This window comes from Calliopsis andreniformis, chromosome 9, assembly GCF_051401765.1.
Source record: "Calliopsis andreniformis isolate RMS-2024a chromosome 9, iyCalAndr_principal, whole genome shotgun sequence".
Lineage (NCBI taxonomy): Eukaryota > Metazoa > Arthropoda > Insecta > Hymenoptera > Andrenidae > Calliopsis > Calliopsis andreniformis.
The window spans coordinates 7716624-7736307 of NC_135070.1; the positions used below are offsets into that span (position 1 = coordinate 7716624).

General features: G+C 32.0%; 4 protein-coding genes and 1 long non-coding RNA gene across 7 annotated transcripts; 3 read left to right on the forward strand and 2 right to left on the reverse strand.

Annotated features, from left to right (window-relative positions):
* Positions 1-373: 373 nt before the first annotated feature.
* Positions 374-3115, forward strand: Fbxl7 (F-box and leucine-rich repeat protein 7). The gene is made up of 2 exons (XM_076384475.1): positions 374-632; positions 1092-3115. Exon 2 carries the CDS (start codon positions 1105-1107, stop codon positions 2419-2421), a length of 1317 nt encoding a protein of 438 aa, XP_076240590.1. The 5' UTR covers positions 374-632; positions 1092-1104; the 3' UTR covers positions 2422-3115.
* Positions 3116-3389: 274 nt separating this feature from the next.
* On the forward strand, positions 3390-5259 carry LOC143183537 (rhomboid-related protein 4). The gene is made up of 3 exons (XM_076385091.1): positions 3390-3649; positions 3733-3964; positions 4190-5259. The coding sequence occupies exons 2-3, from the start codon at positions 3842-3844 to the stop codon at positions 4808-4810; spliced, it is 744 nt and encodes a 247-aa protein (XP_076241206.1). The 5' UTR covers positions 3390-3649; positions 3733-3841; the 3' UTR covers positions 4811-5259.
* On the reverse strand, positions 5155-12670 carry Shtd (anaphase promoting complex subunit 1). 2 transcript variants are annotated; one of them, XM_076385088.1, is made up of 12 exons: positions 12502-12670; positions 12229-12372; positions 11828-12145; positions 11679-11749; positions 11482-11594; positions 11131-11397; positions 10650-11046; positions 10369-10558; positions 9882-10287; positions 5854-9804; positions 5655-5783; positions 5155-5587 (listed from the first exon to the last, which is right to left on the reverse strand). In XM_076385088.1, the coding sequence occupies exons 1-12, from the start codon at positions 12523-12525 to the stop codon at positions 5505-5507; spliced, it is 6093 nt and encodes a 2030-aa protein (XP_076241203.1). In that variant the 5' UTR covers positions 12526-12670; the 3' UTR covers positions 5155-5504. The 2 variants fall into 2 exon arrangements, with proteins under 2 accessions (XP_076241203.1, XP_076241205.1); XM_076385090.1 differs by lacking the exons at positions 12229-12372; positions 12502-12670 and having other exon boundaries at positions 11679-11739; positions 11828-11928.
* A 597-nt stretch (positions 12671-13267) lies between these two features.
* Positions 13268-17203, reverse strand: LOC143183774 (uncharacterized). Of its 2 annotated transcripts, none has more exons than XM_076385488.1 (7): positions 17068-17203; positions 15379-16227; positions 15091-15294; positions 14778-15011; positions 14452-14699; positions 14119-14365; positions 13268-13743 (listed from the first exon to the last, which is right to left on the reverse strand). In XM_076385488.1, the coding sequence occupies exons 2-7, from the start codon at positions 16186-16188 to the stop codon at positions 13471-13473; spliced, it is 2016 nt and encodes a 671-aa protein (XP_076241603.1). In that variant the 5' UTR covers positions 16189-16227; positions 17068-17203; the 3' UTR covers positions 13268-13470. The 2 variants fall into 2 exon arrangements, with proteins under 2 accessions (XP_076241603.1, XP_076241602.1); XM_076385487.1 differs by having other exon boundaries at positions 13972-14365.
* Positions 16788-19143, forward strand: LOC143183775 (uncharacterized). Its single transcript, XR_013002663.1, has 4 exons — positions 16788-17089; positions 17171-17859; positions 18153-18406; positions 18906-19143. It is a non-coding gene; the product is annotated as an uncharacterized LOC143183775 (long non-coding RNA).
* Positions 19144-19684: the final 541 nt, after the last annotated feature.

Below are 19684 nucleotides of genomic sequence, written 5' to 3' on the forward strand. Positions count from 1 at the left end.
AACGTAATTGTAAAATTACAACAAAAGTTCATAGCCACAGAATTTTTATTTAAAATATCATTAGCAACCATTATATGTCTCTTTTTATATATATTTTATAACGTTTGTATTATTAAGTTTGAAGAACATTTTTCATACAGCAGCCTGACTGCGAGTTTTATTGAATATTATTAATAAATTGAACAACATGATAGCATTAGATGAAAAGAAATGGAAGTGAAAGAAATCAAGTATTCAATAATTTGAAACTTATATTTTACTTAAAATTTTTTAATTTATATTTAAAGGTGGGGAAAGATCAACTCGATTGTTGGAAATCTCCTTAAAGAGGCCCATTTAAAAAGTGGGGATTTGTCGACAGTATCGGGGCCTTATAAATATCATGTACCAAATTTAACACTTTTGCTTCGATTTTCCATTCAAAGCATATAAGTAGTATATTAAGAAGAATGCGTATTTGTTAATACTTTTAAAGACGTTAATATGTCCTAATTTCGTTACAAGAAACAGCTGCGATTTCCAGCTGCTTCAAGAATTGGAATGTGAGATCAAAATGGAGGTGGTGCCAGATAGATCGATATTGTTCCGTAATGTCACGTATTGTTGCTGATTCTTCTGCTTGTTGCATACTAGTAAGTGAATATTTACATATATTTATATAATGTAAATTGTTATACTATTTGTTTATTATACGATGAGCAAATTAATTAATTAAATATTGATAATACCCGCGAAATTTAATCCCTAACGATAATGGAGTTTTTTTAAAATTGTCATTCATTCAATACTTTCCCCTTCATTTTTTGTCTACTCAAACCTTATATTGACTTATATTAACTGTTAACCATATATTCAAACCTTTAATTTACAAATTTTCAACGTTTTTTATATATTTGTTTGAATATTTTGAATTTCAGTTCTAAGAAATCTGTATTTGAATTCTCAAGTACTTTACCTTGTCATGATAAAAGTTCAGAAACCAGTTAATCAAAAGGAAATTAAAATAACTGTAAAATATTAAAATGAAAATTTATAATAAGATGTAGCAATTTCTATATGTATTTTACATACTATCATTTTTTATCATTTAGAATAGAGCATGGAATGGATGGATCGTGTCCACTACTCCTTCCATCCTTTGGAGAAAAGGGCGGTTCTGAAAGGGAGACTGTATATTCATCACAAAAAGTTGGTCTATGCAGACCACCCTCAGATGCGATTGATTTAGGATACCATACATTAGACAACAACACATGTCGTTCATCATCTTCATCAGTTGCTATATCTACTCCAGTCAGACAACAAACACTATTACAACAAAAATACGTTTATGTAAAAGACCTGTGCCAGCTTGATGATGCTTTGTTATTAAAGATATTCAGCTGGCTAGGCACCAGAGATCTATGTGCTGTTGCTCAAACTTGCAGGCGTCTTTGGCAAATAGCGTGGCACCCATCTCTTTGGAAAGAAGTAGAAGTCCGTTATCCCCAAAATGCAACTATCGCATTAAATGCCTTGACCAGACGAGGATGCCACACGTGCATTCGTCGTCTTGTACTCGAAGGTGCTGTTGGCCTACCTGGGATTTTTGCCCAGTTACCTTTTTTAAGTTTAACTTCTCTAGTTTTACGACATTCCAGACGTGTTACGGATGCAAATGTGACTGCCATTTTAGATAATTGTATACATTTAAAAGAACTAGATTTAACAGGATGCGTGGGCGTATCAAGAGCATGTAGCCGGATAACAACATTACAATTACAATCGTTAGATTTCAGCGATTGTCACGGCGTGGAAGATTCTGGCTTGGTATTGACACTTTCTCGTATGCCACATCTTGCTTGTTTATATTTACGACGATGTGCACGTATTACAGACGCCAGTCTTGTAGCGATCGCTTCGTATTGCGGTAACTTGAGGCAGTTGTCTGTCTCTGACTGCATAAAGATTACAGATTTTGGAGTACGCGAATTGGCAGCGCGCTTAGGTCCGTCTTTACGTTACTTTTCGGTAGGGAAATGTGACCGTGTATCGGATGCTGGTCTTTTGGTTGTTGCTAGGCATTGTTACAAGCTGAGGTATTTGAATGCTCGTGGCTGTGAAGCACTTAGCGATAGTGCTACTTTAGCTTTGGCACGTGGATGTCCAAGGTTGAGAGCTCTCGACATAGGGAAGTGTGACATTGGTGATGCGACTCTTGAGGCCCTTTCGACTGGGTGTCCAAATTTAAAAAAATTATCTCTTTGCGGTTGTGAGCGTATCACTGATGCTGGATTAGAAGCGCTAACGTATTATGTGCGCGGATTGAGGCAACTCAATATCGGCGAATGTCCTAGGGTTACGTGGGTTGGATATAGGGCTGTAAAACGTTATTGTCGTAGATGCATCATAGAACACACTAATCCTGGTTTCTCAAGCTGAGTCTTCTGAACCATCTTTTGTTCACCTACAGTTTTGTCCCCATATAAGTCCACGGCTCGGAGGACAAGCTGCGCTTGTATCTAAACAGTATACTATTCAGCAGGCTTTTATTTTTTGCTGCAGTGCTTGTGGCAAATTGAAAGGAAGCGAAAGGATAGTTATATACAGGCCATAAATTTATTTTGTACCATGTTTGCAAAAAACAGAATAGGTGTTTTTTCTTATTTTGCCATTTAGGTACCGCGAACCTGTTTTAAATGAAAGAAACATACTCTGATTTCATTCATTTTTACTCATTTTTCTCATAATTTATATGTATATATAACACTGTAATAGTTTTACGTTCCTATATAAATATTGGTTACTATAAATACAAAGATAGTACCAAAAGTTTGACTTAAAACTGTTGTCAGCTATTTCGCGCCTCTTTAGCCATTGTTTAAATCGCGGCAAAGTACAGTTAAAGTAGTGAAGATAGAATTTTGTATGTAACGAAACTGGAACCTGGACTTCTATTGGGACAGCGCTGTATTTACAATCTATTTATTAACATGTTCGTTTTGTCACATATTTAGATAGTAATTTGTAAAAAGATTACCCAACAATTTTGAAATATATATGCATATAGTTATACACACATACCATATATTATAATGACCATGGATTGTATGTATGTATATTTATATGTATATATTTTTACTTATATTTTATAGAACATATATATATTATATATGTTTATAATTTCTAAAAATCACCCCATGCTATTTATTGATTTTATAATTTAATACGTGGAAAAATAAACTTTTGACTTTTACGTAATTTGTATATTTATTTTATAAATAAAAGTTTTCGAAGTTTTATGCTACTACAAATTATTTTAATGTTTAATTACATTTTTATGAACAGCGTCCTTTGAACGTTTTTTATAGTAAAGCTTTGTTCTGTTTTTTATTTTGACATTGTAACTTGAAACTATTGCGTGAAACATTGTATAATTATGCAATTTTGTTTTACGATTTGAATTTTATTCGATTCGAAAAAAATGTACTAGTGGTAGTGTAAGTCCACGTGTTTTTACTGGATTGGTCAGTTCGTCAGTTGCTTATGTGCTTACTGCGTCTGTCGAAGTGAAACGGAGCTTTCGATTTCAATAAATGTGTTTAATAATAGTGATTGGATTTGACAATAGGAGTTAATTAATAACCGAGGCATAAAAAACGCATTTAACGTAAGATCAATCTTATTTACAAATAATTTCTGCTTCTATTCTTCACTCATGAGACTTAACCTGTGCATTTTACAAACAACCAGTGATGACTCGTACTTTAAACACTTACGTGGTGCAGAGTACTGGAGTAATTTTATTTCGTAATTTTATTAAAAATACTATAGTGGTGTATTGGTGAATTTACGCGAAAGTATGAGGCCCATTCAGAGAAGGCAACAAGGTTTGCAATACGGGATCTTTTTGCTATTTATGCAAGCCGTAAATTTTGGTATAGATAAAATACCACCAGCTACTCTCTTGGCAATTATTGGGCAAGTAAGTAATTGTAATTCAGTTTTACGCGTATGAATAAGTGAAAGGCAGAAAAGGCATATTTTATTTACAAATATGAATATGCAGCCTTGAATGTCAATTCCTTAGAAAGAAAGTAAAAAAACATGCAATAGTGAATTTCATTTCAGTTGTCATTTTAATTAATGAATTACTATAATAATTTATTTAGTAAATTTTAACAAAATGGGGAAATTTGTATGTTTGTAGGTTTTATTATACATTGGTTTAATAAAAGTTCCATGGAATGCAGAAGAAGTATGTATCTCTACAATAAAGATACTGAAGTATCGGGATTGGAAGTCTTTTATAATATCAAACTTCGAACATGGCTCAGACATGCACTTATACTACAATATGATATCATTGATTCTGAAAGGCTCATACTTGGAACCTATGTATGGAACAACAAATTTTGTTCTTTTATTGGCTGTCCTTTCATTTGGATGTAGCGCTATGTATATAGGTCTAGGCTATGCCTTAATGCAGTTAACTGGAGATTATGCATATTATACACAATGTGCTATTGGATTCTCTGCTGTTTTGTTTGCATTGAAAGTAATTGTAGTTTGTGAAGAACAAGACAGAATTCATAATGTTGGTGGTCTTACAGTTCCTAGCAAAATTGCTGTCTGGGTTGAATTAGTCTTAATTCATCTGTTAGTTCCACAATCTTCGTTTATTGGGCATCTTGGAGGTATTTTGGTTGGTTGTTTATATTGCTATACTTTTATTGGTGAGATGGTTGATAATATAATATATGCAATAACTGGTACTCCTATTATACATGAAGAACAATTTTATAGAAGACGTAGTTCACTTCTTAGATAAACTTCAAATTGAAAATATTTTTACAACATTACAGAATTCTGTTTTGTTAATGTGTCTTACATTATATTTATTAAAATATTTGGTCTCTATCTCTTGAAAATTTCATTGCCTGAACATATGTCCTATGTTCACAAATACTGTCTGATAGTACTAAAGTTCAATATTTTCCAATTATTCTGTTCACGAATAGAGAAGAGTGTTGATGATAAAATTTTAGTACAAGTTCTTGTTTTATTTGTTACTTAGTCATACACTGATAAATATTTGCTGAGTCTTTCAAGGCATAATCAGTACAAGAGTATTGAAATTATTTATACATACATGCCAATTTAATATTTTTGTATAAATATATGTACATATAAAAAAAATGTAAAATAATATTTTGGATTATTTTATACTGTAAACAATTTGTTATGATATGTAAAGAAATAAATTAATTTTTTTATTAATGTAAATGTTAACTTATTTACACTTAAACACTAATTATATATATTTGCACATTACATAATATATTATGAGTAAAGCAACAAATTACTTACATAATTACTATTTGTATACAATGAAATAAATTCAGAAAAAGTCAGTCTGTGTTTACCAGATGTCTTTCTGATTAGAAAGCACAAATGGAATTTAATCCAATGATTGGGTTTTCTTTGAATATTTTTACAAAAACTATTTGCCATTATTTAACAATTCATCCTTTCAAAATTTTATACAATTTGTACAATGTAACATTAGGCATTTTAGATCTTATTTCTGAGTTCAACAAGGACATCACTGAAAATAGAAACATGATAAACATCAATATGTAAAAATATATCAATATGCGAATAAATAAACTTACAAATTGCGTTTTCGTCCATTTTATGAGGTATGTCATAAAATACAAAGTATGAACACATTTTTTGTAATATTGTTATATCATACGGTATATCTCCCATGGTTAAGTAAGACTTAATGTATGGCTTGAGATCTGTAACATGAAGTTATAAGATATTACATGACAGAAAATATTGAAAATATAAAAATAATATAAAATTTACCATGCTCCCAATTATCCATAATATATGAGATCCTCTGTTTAATTGCGAGTATACTTTCTGCACTGAGTAATGCATTTTGATCTTCTTTATAAGATTTTTTTAATATATGGGAAGCAGCAAGCTTTATTTGCCATACAGAAAAACTGTTTGGCTCTTTCTCCATAATCTCCACACTTTTTATCAAGTTTACCCACAAGGGGAGGAGGATCAATTTGTCTTTTATTACACATTCATAAACAATTATAGCAAATGTATGCAGAAACTGTTTTTCAAACTCTGTAATTTCAGAATGTCGTCCTTCAAGTTTACACAAATAACTAGTATTTTTTAAACCAGATGATAGTTCTGTAATTTCCATCTTTTCATTAAATGAAGTCGATTGTTCATTCCAACTATTACTTATTTTCTCAGATGTATCGCTTAAGCTTTGGGTTAAATACCCAGAACTAATCTTAGCTAAGCTACCATAAGACTGTACATTTAAATTATTCTCATCCTTAATTTTCTCTTTCTTAGGCCACTGTAAGAAATATTTTACTATATTTAAAACAGTTTTATTATTTGTAAACGAGGTCACGCATTCAGGACGAGCAGCCCATGGAATAACATTTTCTGTTGTTAAAGTTTGAGCAATTAAACTTCTAAAACCATGAGGATCTTCTATATATGACAAGCAACCGGCTCTTTGCTTAACATCCAAACATTCACATTTTCTAAGCATATTTTCAAGCTGTTGCCAGTTGTAACCCTTTTCAAATATAATTTCCCAGTATCTTTTGTCTTTTAATTCAATCTTTTTAATATTACACAGCTGTGGCAATAAACATGGTGCTTGAAGTACCAAATCTTGTCCTTCAGCCTCTTTTTCAGATTTAAATGTTAAGTGTACCGCCGCATAACAATACTGGCCACTGTCAATGTCTTTAGGTAAAATTACCCGCGGTTCTGCTGCCAACACGTACAAATGTCGCAATGCTTGTAAATGATATCTATTGTCATTGCTGTGAGTTGGGAATCTTGGAAAGAGAGAAATTATCAGAGCAGCTACTGCACTAGGGCTATTAGAAAGAGTGTACTTTCCACCGCCAAGAAATAGAAGTCCCAGAGCCATGTGTGTCGCTAAGTGAGAGCCATATGTAACCACGCTGCTCGCAGGTCCAACGCGAGTTCTCACATGTCGGCATATTCGCATGATCTCTAAATCACCGGTCCCCGCCATCACAACAGCAGCAGCCAGTAAAGTAACATTTAAACATGTTTCAATAGTTGATTTTCCAGCTAATTCAGCAATGGTTTTATGGGACAATGCTGTAAACATCTGTGCATAGTTGTATAATGTTTTGAAAGCATTTCTATTAGCAGTGCCTGCATATTTTAAACCCAAAGCCATACAGGCTCCTGCAATAATATTGCAATAAGCTTGATTCATAGTTTCCAAGTCTATATTCTGCGCTATTTCAGCATTTGGTTTTTGAAATCTATACTTATAGACGATGTTGGGAACGTGACTTGAAACCCAAGTTTTCGTAGGTTCAATTTCATTCCATAGAATAAGGGACTTTGCTAATATCCGTAACAACAGAAAATCCGGTCGCACAAAGTCTAATAAGTATTGAGTTTCGGGAGCTTGCATCCATTCCGCTACTGCTCGATTTCCTGTATTAAAATACATGAGACCTAAAGCTATCGTTGCTCCAGGACTCGTAACGTCGATGTTTATAGAATCACCTTCCCTTATTTGGTAACTAGGTGACTTGTATTTGTCCTTTTGAGCTCCAGTGAATGGCCTAACGTGTCCACCAACCATATAATAATGCAAAGTGTCTGGTATACTGGCTAAATCTGGTCCACCTCCGCATCCTAACACTACTAAGCCCAACGCTAAACCTGCTGCTAAAGAATAGGACTCTCGATCCACATAATTTTTCATTTCTGGTCCTGGAGGTCTGCCAATTTCTGACAACAAAGCATGTGAAATATGCCTGTGAGCAGTGCCCTGATATACTAAACCAACTCCCATTAAAGCAGCAACCTGAACATTTTGTTGAACGTTTAGTTCGATGCTTGTTGGTGGTAGTAGCGTTTCTACATGGAGTGATAATAATTTAGTCATAGAAACATTCATTGTACCACGATGTGTTGCTGACAGTCCCAACAAAAGACCAACACTTGTGGCCTCGTGACATTCAACTAAGTACTCATACATGCTGAAAGGCGTTAGATTTTTTAAGTGGCCGTTTAAACCAAGAGCCATTAAGAAACCTGAATGTTCTATACCAAATTCACCTTGCTGCTGCTTGTTATATACTATCCAGGTTGAATCAATGTTAGATGCATCCGGATGGATACGAAGACCTGCAGCTACACCATTATGAAACAATGGCCATAAATTCATGTTTGGTGGAACATCAATGTGAGCTAGTTCTACAGTAGTTCCACGTGGAGGTGCTTTTCCAGTTAAGCAAAGTCGAGGAATTGGTAATTGCTCTGTGATAATAGGAGTTGAAGTTCTCAGGGTAAACATGCCTCTGGCTACCGGTAGTGCCATTGTTCTTGTGCATAATGCGTGTAAATGTTTCTCTTGCTCTTCTATAAACTCATGGTCGCTTACATCTGGTCTCTGCACTATCGCTATTCTTACAGGCTTCGAAGAATTGAGCAGCTTTCGAACTTCTGCTACTCTGTGATCCTTGTTAAATCTCAGCTTTAATACAGCATCATCAAATTCCATACCATCGTCTTGCTCGGGATCTTTGATTGAATAATTTTTTCCTTCATTTTCCACATGCTGAATCGATACGGATGATTTTAAATGTTCATCTAGTGCAGCTAAATCTTGACGATCTATTAATTCATATGCTTCCTTCGGCCAGTTCGATGGAGGTCGTTCTCTAGATCTATACATCACATCTTTTAGTAGTAATGATACTCCGGAAGGTAATATTTCAAGATCTTTTTTAGTCATGCCCATTTCATGATACAATAATACTATCCTATCTATGGTAGTATACTCAATTTTCTTAAATACTTCTTTCTCATGTTTATTTCCACCCTCTTGGAAATCTATTCGACTACCAACTGGTATTATATGCTTGATAAATCTATCTATTTCTAGCGAATGAATTGTATCTTCATTTGCTATGAGGGCTGTTAAGTAAATTATATTTTTCGTTCTTGGATTAACTTGGCTCAAGTAAGGAAACGGGACCACGTCCATTTTATTTAGCAGATTATTTAATGTTTCAAATATATTTGGTGGTTTCGGCAATATATAGTTCGATATGTTGATCTTTTGTAAGTCAGCTTCACTGATTTGAGATGTAGTGTCTTTCAAATTGTAAAGAGAAGGATAATCAAGAAAATAATGATGAATATACATATCAAATTTTAAATCTATGCTTAACTGATACAGTAATTGTGCAAGCAAAGACAAACTCTCTGATATTATACAGTTCAGCTTCAATTCTTCGTATAGCAGATGTAATGAAAACAAAATTAGTGGAAAATATGGAAATAAAATAGATTGTACGTTTATCTTTCCTGTACTACTTGAATCTGCGGTATTTGGTATTGCTGCTTGTAGTGTATTCGATGTTTTCTGAAGATTAAGTATATTTGCAACAAAAACTTGAAAATTTCTATTTTTAATGGAGTTTATCATGTAGTTCCAATCATCATTAGATCCAGAGTTGTTAGTTTTTTGCTTCTTTGGCATCACCATAGGACTACTGCGTTCAGCAAGCTGATCCTTTTCATTTCTTTGAATTAACTGTAACTTTTCTACTTCATATCCTAATAATGTGAATAAAACTGTAAGGAAAAGATACCATTCTTGCTCTGGCGAAAAATCTTGAGGTCCAGGAGCATTACGAGCTCCATACCATTTTACTAATAATTGCATTGCTAAATCCTTTTGTAAGACACTTCTTAATGTTTGCAAACATTTAGTAACTGTTAAAAATACATTAAATTTACTTGACGAATATTCAAGATTTTTAGAATTATTAAATAATTAAGTTTCTACCTACCTAAAAACGAGGTACTAGATGCTGGTAGCGTTATTCGAAAATAGTTTCCGTTTCCATATTCTAAAGTAACTTTATTCCCTACTGCTTCTTTTAATGCAATATAATTAGAATCCACTAAGGAATTTTCTAACAAAATAGGCGGTCTTGCGCAATTTCCACCGACTGGACTTAATAAATGCAATCCTTCATCAAATTTAATATCATGAGTAGCACCACAGTTTTGAGATATTAATGAACTTCGTCGTGGAAACGGAGAACCTAGTTTATGACTAATACTGGGTAAAAAATAATTACAACCGGTTAAATTTGGCAATATTCCCGTCACATGTAACTTGCCAACACAAGTTATACCAGAATACAATACCACTCCATTTGATAAATCCATTGTTGCTATCATATGTAGATTCTAGAACAAAATTATTTGTTTTTCATTCATAATAGTAATCAAATATCATAAGAGAAAGATGTAAAATTAAGAAATACTAACTGGTACACTAACAGCATCCTTTGCTACAATGTTTGTTACCATACCAAAAATAATTTGTTGCTGTTTGTTAGTTTTCTCAAGTCTCACTAAAGAAAGCTGAGATCGATGTGGAATTAAATAACATAAATAACTTTGCCCAACAAGATCTGACGATAGGAAAACTTTTGATGCTCTACCAAATGTAGCATCTCTAAAAAATGAAGATAAAAAATAGCAATAGTAATGTTTAATCGCGAAAACTTTATTAATTTATTTTCTGGATTCTAGAAAATAATACTTACTTTGAAATTCCAACATTTTCAGTCCACACATGATCAAGACAAATTTCAGGATACAGAGGTTTACTTGGTATTATAACATCTTGTAATTGTATATTACTACAACTACCAATGAGACTGTTTTGTCTGTGACTTAATGCAGTAGTCATAACTGTGTGATGTAATCTGGAATGATGCATAACTGAACTGACAGGAACGCCAAGTAAAGGTGAAAAAGCTGGATGAGTAGGAGATTGACAACGTGAAATAGTTGCCATTGGGCTTTGAGATCTCGAATGTTGCTGCTGCTGTTGGGAAGGTGATGGTCCTCCTGAACCAGTGGTAGTATAAGACGTTCGAGAACCAAATGGGCTATTTGACAAACCTAATCCGATAGTACTTAATTGTGGGTTTGGTACTCCTACAAAATAAATACGTTAATGAACAAACGTTTCAATTTTTTTTTAATTAAAAAATTTTCTAATACAATGATTTCAATATCTACCAAATATACTTAAGTGTCCTTTGTTCGTACAACTTCTGTTATATGAGAGATTGCTTCCAATATTTAGTGGCGATACACTCGCTGATTGATTAAACATACTAGAAGTAGTATCATTTCCACAAACTATCTGGCACTCTTCTGCTAAGGCTTTACGTATTTTATATACAGAGTGTAATCCAGTCTTTGTATCATATATCACAGCCAAAGATGGTTCAGAACTAGTAAATACAATTTGCTGATTTGAATCATGCATGTATGATATGCCTCCTGAAAACATCATTACAATCACATGAATATTATATTTTTAATTGTTTGGTACTCTAATAGAATTTATCAAATTTTCAACAATACCATGCTTAATAAGTACAGGACAAATTTCATCTAAAGGATGCATAAGAGAAAATGCCACTGGTAAATTCCCTTTATTATGAGATTGTAATATATTTCCATCTAATGATGTATACCTATAAATAATAATTACATCAATGGTATATTTTATTTCCTAAGAATTTTATAATTAATAATAAAAAAGCAAATAAAATGGAAACCTTGTTTCTGAAGTTGGGACTTGTGATTTTTCCAACAGAATTCCATATTTCATTGGCCAAACTGCAGATACCTAATGATAATAAAAACAAGTTAGTACATAACTATAGAAAAAATTGATTTACCTGTATCATTATGTTTAAACTTTCACCTGAAATTGTAAACTAGATACATAGTCTTCACCAGTTTCAGTAAATACTTTAAGAGTATATGAATCTATTAAACAGATACATTCTACTGTTTTATCATTAGTTTCTTCATTGTCTATCTCTTTTCCTTTTGATAAATGATCAGGTATACTTGTATGAAATCTACACCACAGTGCATGTTTAATATTTGTTTCACAAGTGTAAGCTTTCTGCAAGACTTGGGTAGTTTGGCTACCCTTTGAATGAATTGCAACTTTGCCTGAGCAATATAATTCTTCTTCACCACATGTACTGTTTTCACGTACAATCCAAAATTCTTTCTGAAAATTAATCATATTCACTTATTAAAAGTTTTAACAATTAATAAGCATGCATAACTATGTATAAAATACCATCAACCTACAGGTGATCTTTCTGAAATATTTACTTGACTCAATTTCCTTAATAAAATATTTTCTCCTGCAACTATTTGATTTTCCAAGACTTCTTGGTTAACTACAGATTCAGGATGCCTTAAAATTATTTGTCTTCCACCTGGAGCATATTCCTTTAAAAAACCATATTAAATGAAAATATTAAACATAAATTTTAGACCATCATAATGTTTCAATATTAAATAATTATAAAAATGACATGTTTTTACTGACTGCACTATAACCTAAAAAATGAATCTTACCACCGGTTCTGAGGCGGCAATCATCTTTTCCTTAGTTTCATCCAGATTTGCAGACTATAGTTTAAAGGCCAGAAAATTTCTTATTCACTACTTAACGCAGATGATTTTGTAAAATTAGTTGATACCGTTTTTGTTCGTACACTTTCATCAAATGATGCGTTACCCTAGGCATCGCCATCTTCACATGATAACCCCAAATTTTGCATGTATTGTATACCAAACAACATGATCCTATATATTGCAAACTTAAACCATAGATAAAATGTAGATCTATCACCTTATGGATTTCTATGATTGAAGTTGACTGTCTTACCGATCTGGAAATTTAAAATTGCTTCTCTGTCATTTTCTGTATCGATTAATCATGAATAATAATCGAGGTTAATAAAATGGTTACAATTTAAATATAGCGTAAAATTAGATAATAACTTTAAATGTAACTAAATTCAAAAAGTGCAATGGTAATAAATAAAAATTTGTATTAGTTGGCATTACAAGTACTTATAGCATTTGAAGATACATATATGTAGAATCGATGGTTTTAGACTACATGTATAAACTTCACTAAAGAATACAATAAAAAATATATAAATTAAGATATTTAATTACTAGTAATAATTATATTTTCCTATTACTAGTAATAGTTATATCAGATATATCTACAATTTATGTACATACATATTTTATTTTAAATGCACAAATTGTTCATTCTTGGAAGCATACTTATTTTTTATAAAGATATGTAGGTTCGTGAATATTTCCAATATTCCATTGTTCATATGTTTATTAAATTAAATGCATATCTATTGTCGCTATAGCAGTAAATACAGAAACATCAGTACAGCACGCACAATACTTAACATAGTTTTCTCTTTTCTCACTGTCTCTTTTTCATCTGTTTATTTTTCGAAAATCAATTTTATCGTAATAAATTTTCCAATAATAAAATGATTACTAAAAAATTATGAGTCAAGCCGCTTCATCGTTACTTCCACTGAGTAAGCGTGTATTATGGTAACTGCGTTGTGTACTGTATCCACTCGTGTGTTGTGTCTCATACATCTTTCGATTTTCTCGATAACGCCGGTAATTATTTTCGCGTTTTTTTCGTTGCTCTTCCGCTTGCTGCCTCAGCTTCTCAGGATTCATATGCGTGGTCACCATGTGCCTTGTCAACGAACTCATAAATTTATACGTAATACCACACACGTCGCAAGAAAGAATCTCTTCATTTGCCCCTTGCTGAAATACACAAATAAAAAGGAACGTTATACTAGCAGTTACTTATATTTAAACAAGGAAGTGATCTCAAATTAGAATAATTAATTTCAAACTATATGTCACATGACTTCATTAATTTTTAGACAGGCGTACAAATTGCAGAAAATATGAGAGATGGCAAATTCTATGAACCTTCTCGTACAAGACACAAACGATTTTAAACACTAAGGTCGTATTGATCATACGTACTTGTTGATGCACCATCATATGTCTCTGCAAATTGTTCAATCGGTTGAACTCTCGACCACAAACCTCACAGTCAAATTTCTTATCGGGATCATGATACTTTTTATGTAGACTCAGATCAGTTGCATGTAAGAATGACTTTTGACATACATCGCACGTGTGGATCCGCTGATCACCAGCCAAATGCGACTGCTCGTGTTTGACCAGACTAGCTTTTTCAGCGAAGCGACGACCGCAGTAAATGCACGGAAGAGGTCGAGACTGTGAATTATGAAGCGTCAAGTGACGACGTAGAGCAGTAGACGTCGGAAAGTTTTTATGACACTCGAGGCACTGAAACGGTCGGTCACCAGTGTGAGTCTTTCTATGACGAGCTAAAGAATTCTGGTCTGGATACCTGATACACGAACAACAAAAAATTCAGATTTCTTTAACAATTAATAAAACAATAAAAATAAATACTATATTTATAGAAAATACTACCTTTTAGGACACAGGTCACACGGGAAGTTTCTCGTCGTAATATCTTCTTCGCGAGCATGTTTCAATCGACTATGACGAAGTAACTGGAAAGACGTTTTAAAACTTTTATTACATATATCACATTTTAAATTATCCGTCGTTGGTATAATAACTTGTGTTCTTTTTTGACCATGTTCATCCTCAGATATTATCAGAGATATGGTTACTGTGTCTTCATTATCAAAATCAGCAGTAGACACTGTAGAACTCTGGAAAACAATACACATAAATATGAGGAATTCTGTTATACTGTAAATTTTTTAAAGTAGGTATTGTGAGTCGTTAACCTGCTTGTTATTATGAGTAGATTTAGGTTCATTATCTGGTACGGGATATGAATCCTCTTCCACTTGCTTCACATTTTGCTGAGATTTTGCTTGTAATTCTTTTACATCATGATCATCGCCGCTTTCCGCAATAGCGTAATGTCCATCTTCAGTTAAATATACTGGCTGTAAAGCACCAGTATCATCTTTGAAGTACAATTGACCATCTTCATCTTCATGTAAAAATATTTGATCCTGTAATTATATTTATTGTAGTACCGGATAGAAAATAATATAAACTTTATACTATTCAGGAAAATTTTCAAAACAATACCTGAGAATTTTCTTTTTCCTGATTTTGATTAGTATCTGAATTGGCTGCATCCCAGGCTTGCTCTTCTTGTTCCATTGCTGTGGCATCATACGAATACTGTTCATTTTCATCTACAGCTTGTGCAACATATAATGTTTCTATGTTATCTCCTTCATAATAAATTGTTCCTTCAACTGGTATGGTATTTTCATCCAATTGTTCCATCTAAAAATAAAATTCTTATTTTGACAATTTGCAATATTAATAACTATATGTTTTACTTCTTGTTTGCTCCAAAATTGTACAAACCTTAATGAAATGGGCATCCGGAAGTTTTTCTGCATGTAACGTTTTTATAGAAGGTTGCTTCTTTGTACCAAGAACAGTATACAATAAATTATTTTCAACATTTTTCACAATTTCATGACCTACATTATTATCAACATTTTCATCATTATTTACAATATCTCTAAACTCTTGGCTTTGTTTAGATTTATCTACTTTACTTATAGATTCTGTGTCATCTCTAGACTCTAATCTATTTGATTGTAAAGGAAAACTAATAGTTTGATCAGCTGTTGATTTTTTATCTCCTAGTAACATCCTTTGCTCTTGCAAAGATTCTGTACAATGATTCATTACATCAGAATTTTGTTCAAACTCTTCCTCTTCTTCCATATCTTCATCTTGCCAATCTTCATCAACATCGTATGCTATAACTTGCTTGTTACTTTTATTACTAGATTCATTTTTCTTCTCCCTGTCTTTCTCAGAATTTTCCTTAAACATAGAGTTGTCTTCTTCATATCCATAAATCTCTATTTCGGAACTCTTATCAAATTGATCAATTTGTACTCTTTCTGCATTCTTTTCACTGTCTCCATCTTTAATATCTTTATCTTCTATGAAAGAAACATCATTTTGTAATGATTCTTCTACTTCTTCTTCTACTTCTTCTATTATTTCTATAATTTCTTCTATCTCTGTTTCTTCAGGCTCCTCTTCAACATTTGCTTTGATTAAAATATTATCTTCCGTGATTGCTTGCTTCAATACTTCCATAACATCTTTTTCATCGCTAACAGTTATTGTATCCAATATTTCATGTGATAGTTCCATAGTAGTTTCCAACTAGATATTGGTGTCCACAAAATGGTGCTTGAAAAAATGTTATTTAATGCATTTATATGTAATTATGTACAGAAGTATTGCATATATGTGCACAATATTTATACAACTTGTATCATATAATCCACAAATAACATACTATTACCTATTATAATATATTTCTGCTTTCAATTATATCTTTTTTATTATAGGAAAACCAATGATGTGAATTTAATACAAATTTCATAGAACATTTTAAATGTAAAATATTTACCTTAAATATGCAAAACAGTTCAGTATTTGATCCACAAAACAGCATGTACCTTTATAAGAAGTACTCAAGAACACAATCTTGTATCAAAAATGTAAAAAACTACATTCAATCTTAAGGAAGTAGTACAAGTAGTAATAGAAATGTTGTGCGTCAAATCGCATATATATAACAGTGATATAAAACTTTTTACAAAATATTTTTCTAATTTTAGCCGTATTAACAAAACATCGCGCTTGTCTTCAAAGTTCGTTTACATCTCTATTTAAATTGATTTGTACGATTATTCGTAGGTTCTATATCGTGCGTGCATTGCACATAAACTCTTTGTGGGCACAAAATTCTTTGATACGATATTGCTACATCAGCAGACAGATTCTTATATTCTTATGTCAGAAAGACTGTTTGAATTCGAGACTAGCATTAGCATTTTATAAATGACAAGAAATACGCGGTTCACCAGTCGGTACGAAAATGCCTTGCATTTATCAACGGACAGCAAAATGGCCACAAAACGGCAGTGATTATCTCCTTGAAAAGGTACACACCGACGCGTTAAAAATTGATCTACGTTCCGATCACAAAACGAACGAATGTGCACACAATTTTGTTCACTGTACCTGTCTCAAGTAGTTGAGAAATGTAAGTATCCGACGACGGGAAAAATTGTTTTTGCTCGGTCGATACGCGCCAATATTAATATCTCTCTCTACACTTCCCCAGCAAGCAAGTGACGCCACCTTAAACATCGCAAACTTGGATCTTTATATCGTCACTAAATTAGGTTGCGTTGGTTGTATTCGTAAATGGTTTAACCTAGGTAGTCTTCAACGCGCGCAATCGTATGTTACTTTTCTATTGGTCGAACATATTTTCAAGAAATCGTCATTGTGAAATTGAAAATCATTAAATTCAGTTTAATTTCAGATCTTATTTTAGGTGTTTTTTATTTCTTATTACCAGTTTTTAAGTTTTGAAACTACAAAAATGCAAAGTGGTATTGAATTTCGTTGAGTATCACATATACAGGGTGTCCTATATTCGTTCAACCTTCGTAGTTTCGTAGGATGTATATTCTAAAAGCAAAAATGAGATTAAAATGACATGATCAAACGTCCATAAATACCTCGTTAGAGGGTTATAATAAAAATATGACTTTAAAACTTATGCGCCTAAAACTTTTTTATCCTTCTTGACGAGTATCTTAAAATCTGGAACATGTATTTTGTTCACCCTGTATAATAACATGATGTTCGGAATTGAGACATACATACAATGTACAAACATTTACACGCGTATACATTTGCATAATTTGTCTTATACTACGTAATTCTGGAATTCATTATCGAAACACTCTTTTAAATACAATTATTTCAAGCTTTTTATTTTTTAAATCTTTTTTTTATGTTGAGGTAAGTTTAATTGAATTCTTGTTAAGTATAAACTATACGCAAAATTGAAAGTGCAATGTATTTCCCTCTCTTACTTTGAAGTTAGAGAAAGATTAGATAATTTTATTGTAAACATTAGTTTGTATATGTCGTATGCAGCGACGTAAAAACGCAAAAAAGTTACGATAGCTTCGTGTCATGGTGAACTGTATCAGTATCATTTAGTATCGTTCGATGCTTTCAAGAATTCTGTGAACAGTGTATATATTTATATTTGCTGGTACCATTATTTATTCATTTACGTATACTTGTAGAAATTATTCAACGTACTCTTCGAATAAGTTCATTTTTCATCGTAAAAGATGTGGATTTATTTTTTGATTGCTATTTTGTCGACGTTTCATTCTGCGGCGGCTTCATCGGGCTTTGATTTCGGTGACGCTTTAGCGTTAATTCTCGGATTGATTATCGGAATTATTGGATTTTTCGCCTGTATGGGTGCCTATGCACGACGTCGAAATTATACGCAACCGCTCTGATCCCAAACAATACCGGAATTCGTAACATAGTAAGTATATTAGTATTTATTGTACTATGTTTATTGTAAAGAAGGTTGTCTTTACTTGTCTTCTGATAGTTAATCAATGAAAGAAAGGATGTTTGTACTAATTAAATGTCTTGGAACTGAAATTTTAATGTGTAACATGCTTTGTATATGAAAATCCTTGGTCATAGACTGTTGAATATGTTTAATAAATTCCAAAGAGTAAATTATTTAGTTAATAATTCTGTAATTTGTATGTCAAACTTGTGTAGAATTGTCAGTTTTTCGTTGAATACGATCAATCAAATAAATGTCTTAATAGAATACAAATTCTACACTAAATGATTTAATTATAAATTGTTTGCAAATAATTCTATGTATACAATAATCTATAGTGGATTTATCTCTCATTTCATATAAAGTTTGTTTTATGCTTAAATGTTACTTTTGTTTCTAGTAGTATATCACATAGTTTGAATTATTCTATTTACTTTACTAGTAACATATTTCATTTGAATTACAGGCTGTCAGATGCATAAAAAGTTTAGGAAGAGAATACCTCGAATGACTGGTTTCAAGCATTTTGTGTTATTAAATATACCAAATAGCATTCTGTATCTATAAGATTAATTTGTATATTTTTAAATTATATTCAGTGTCAAGATATAATAAGCTATTTTTATATGTTAATATTGTTGTTCAATAGTACTGTTAGTGTAACATATTTAAATAAAGTTTATAATGAAATATAAAAATGATAATTTGAATTATCGTCTGTTAAGGATCTATCATGCATATGAAAATACATGACATGAAATATGAATTACCTAAGAAAGTAAACATTTACATTTCAGATTTTTATATTGGAAGTCTATATTTGTAACTTTTTAAAACTAAATTATGTGACATAAGAAAATATTAATTGCAGACAGAATTCTGGCTACTCCAATTAAAAAATTGTATATTGTTGTCTACATAATATATTCGTAAATTTTCACAAATATACAATGCATTAATTAATATCATAAGCTATACTTCAATGCAATCGTTTCTCAAGTAAGGAATGGAAGATAGCATTATTCTGAGCACAATCACATAAATCATTCAGAGTTCCTTTGCATTAATTGACTAAAATTACACAAATTCATATCAATAAAATTTGCACATGCATCTATTAATCATGTTTTCTCTGCATACAAATAAAGGATTCAAATTAATTTTATGTCAATTTGCAACTTGTTGAATGTTGATGCATTCTTTATCTAATCAGTCTTTATAAAACGTCTCATAGAATCCCACGCA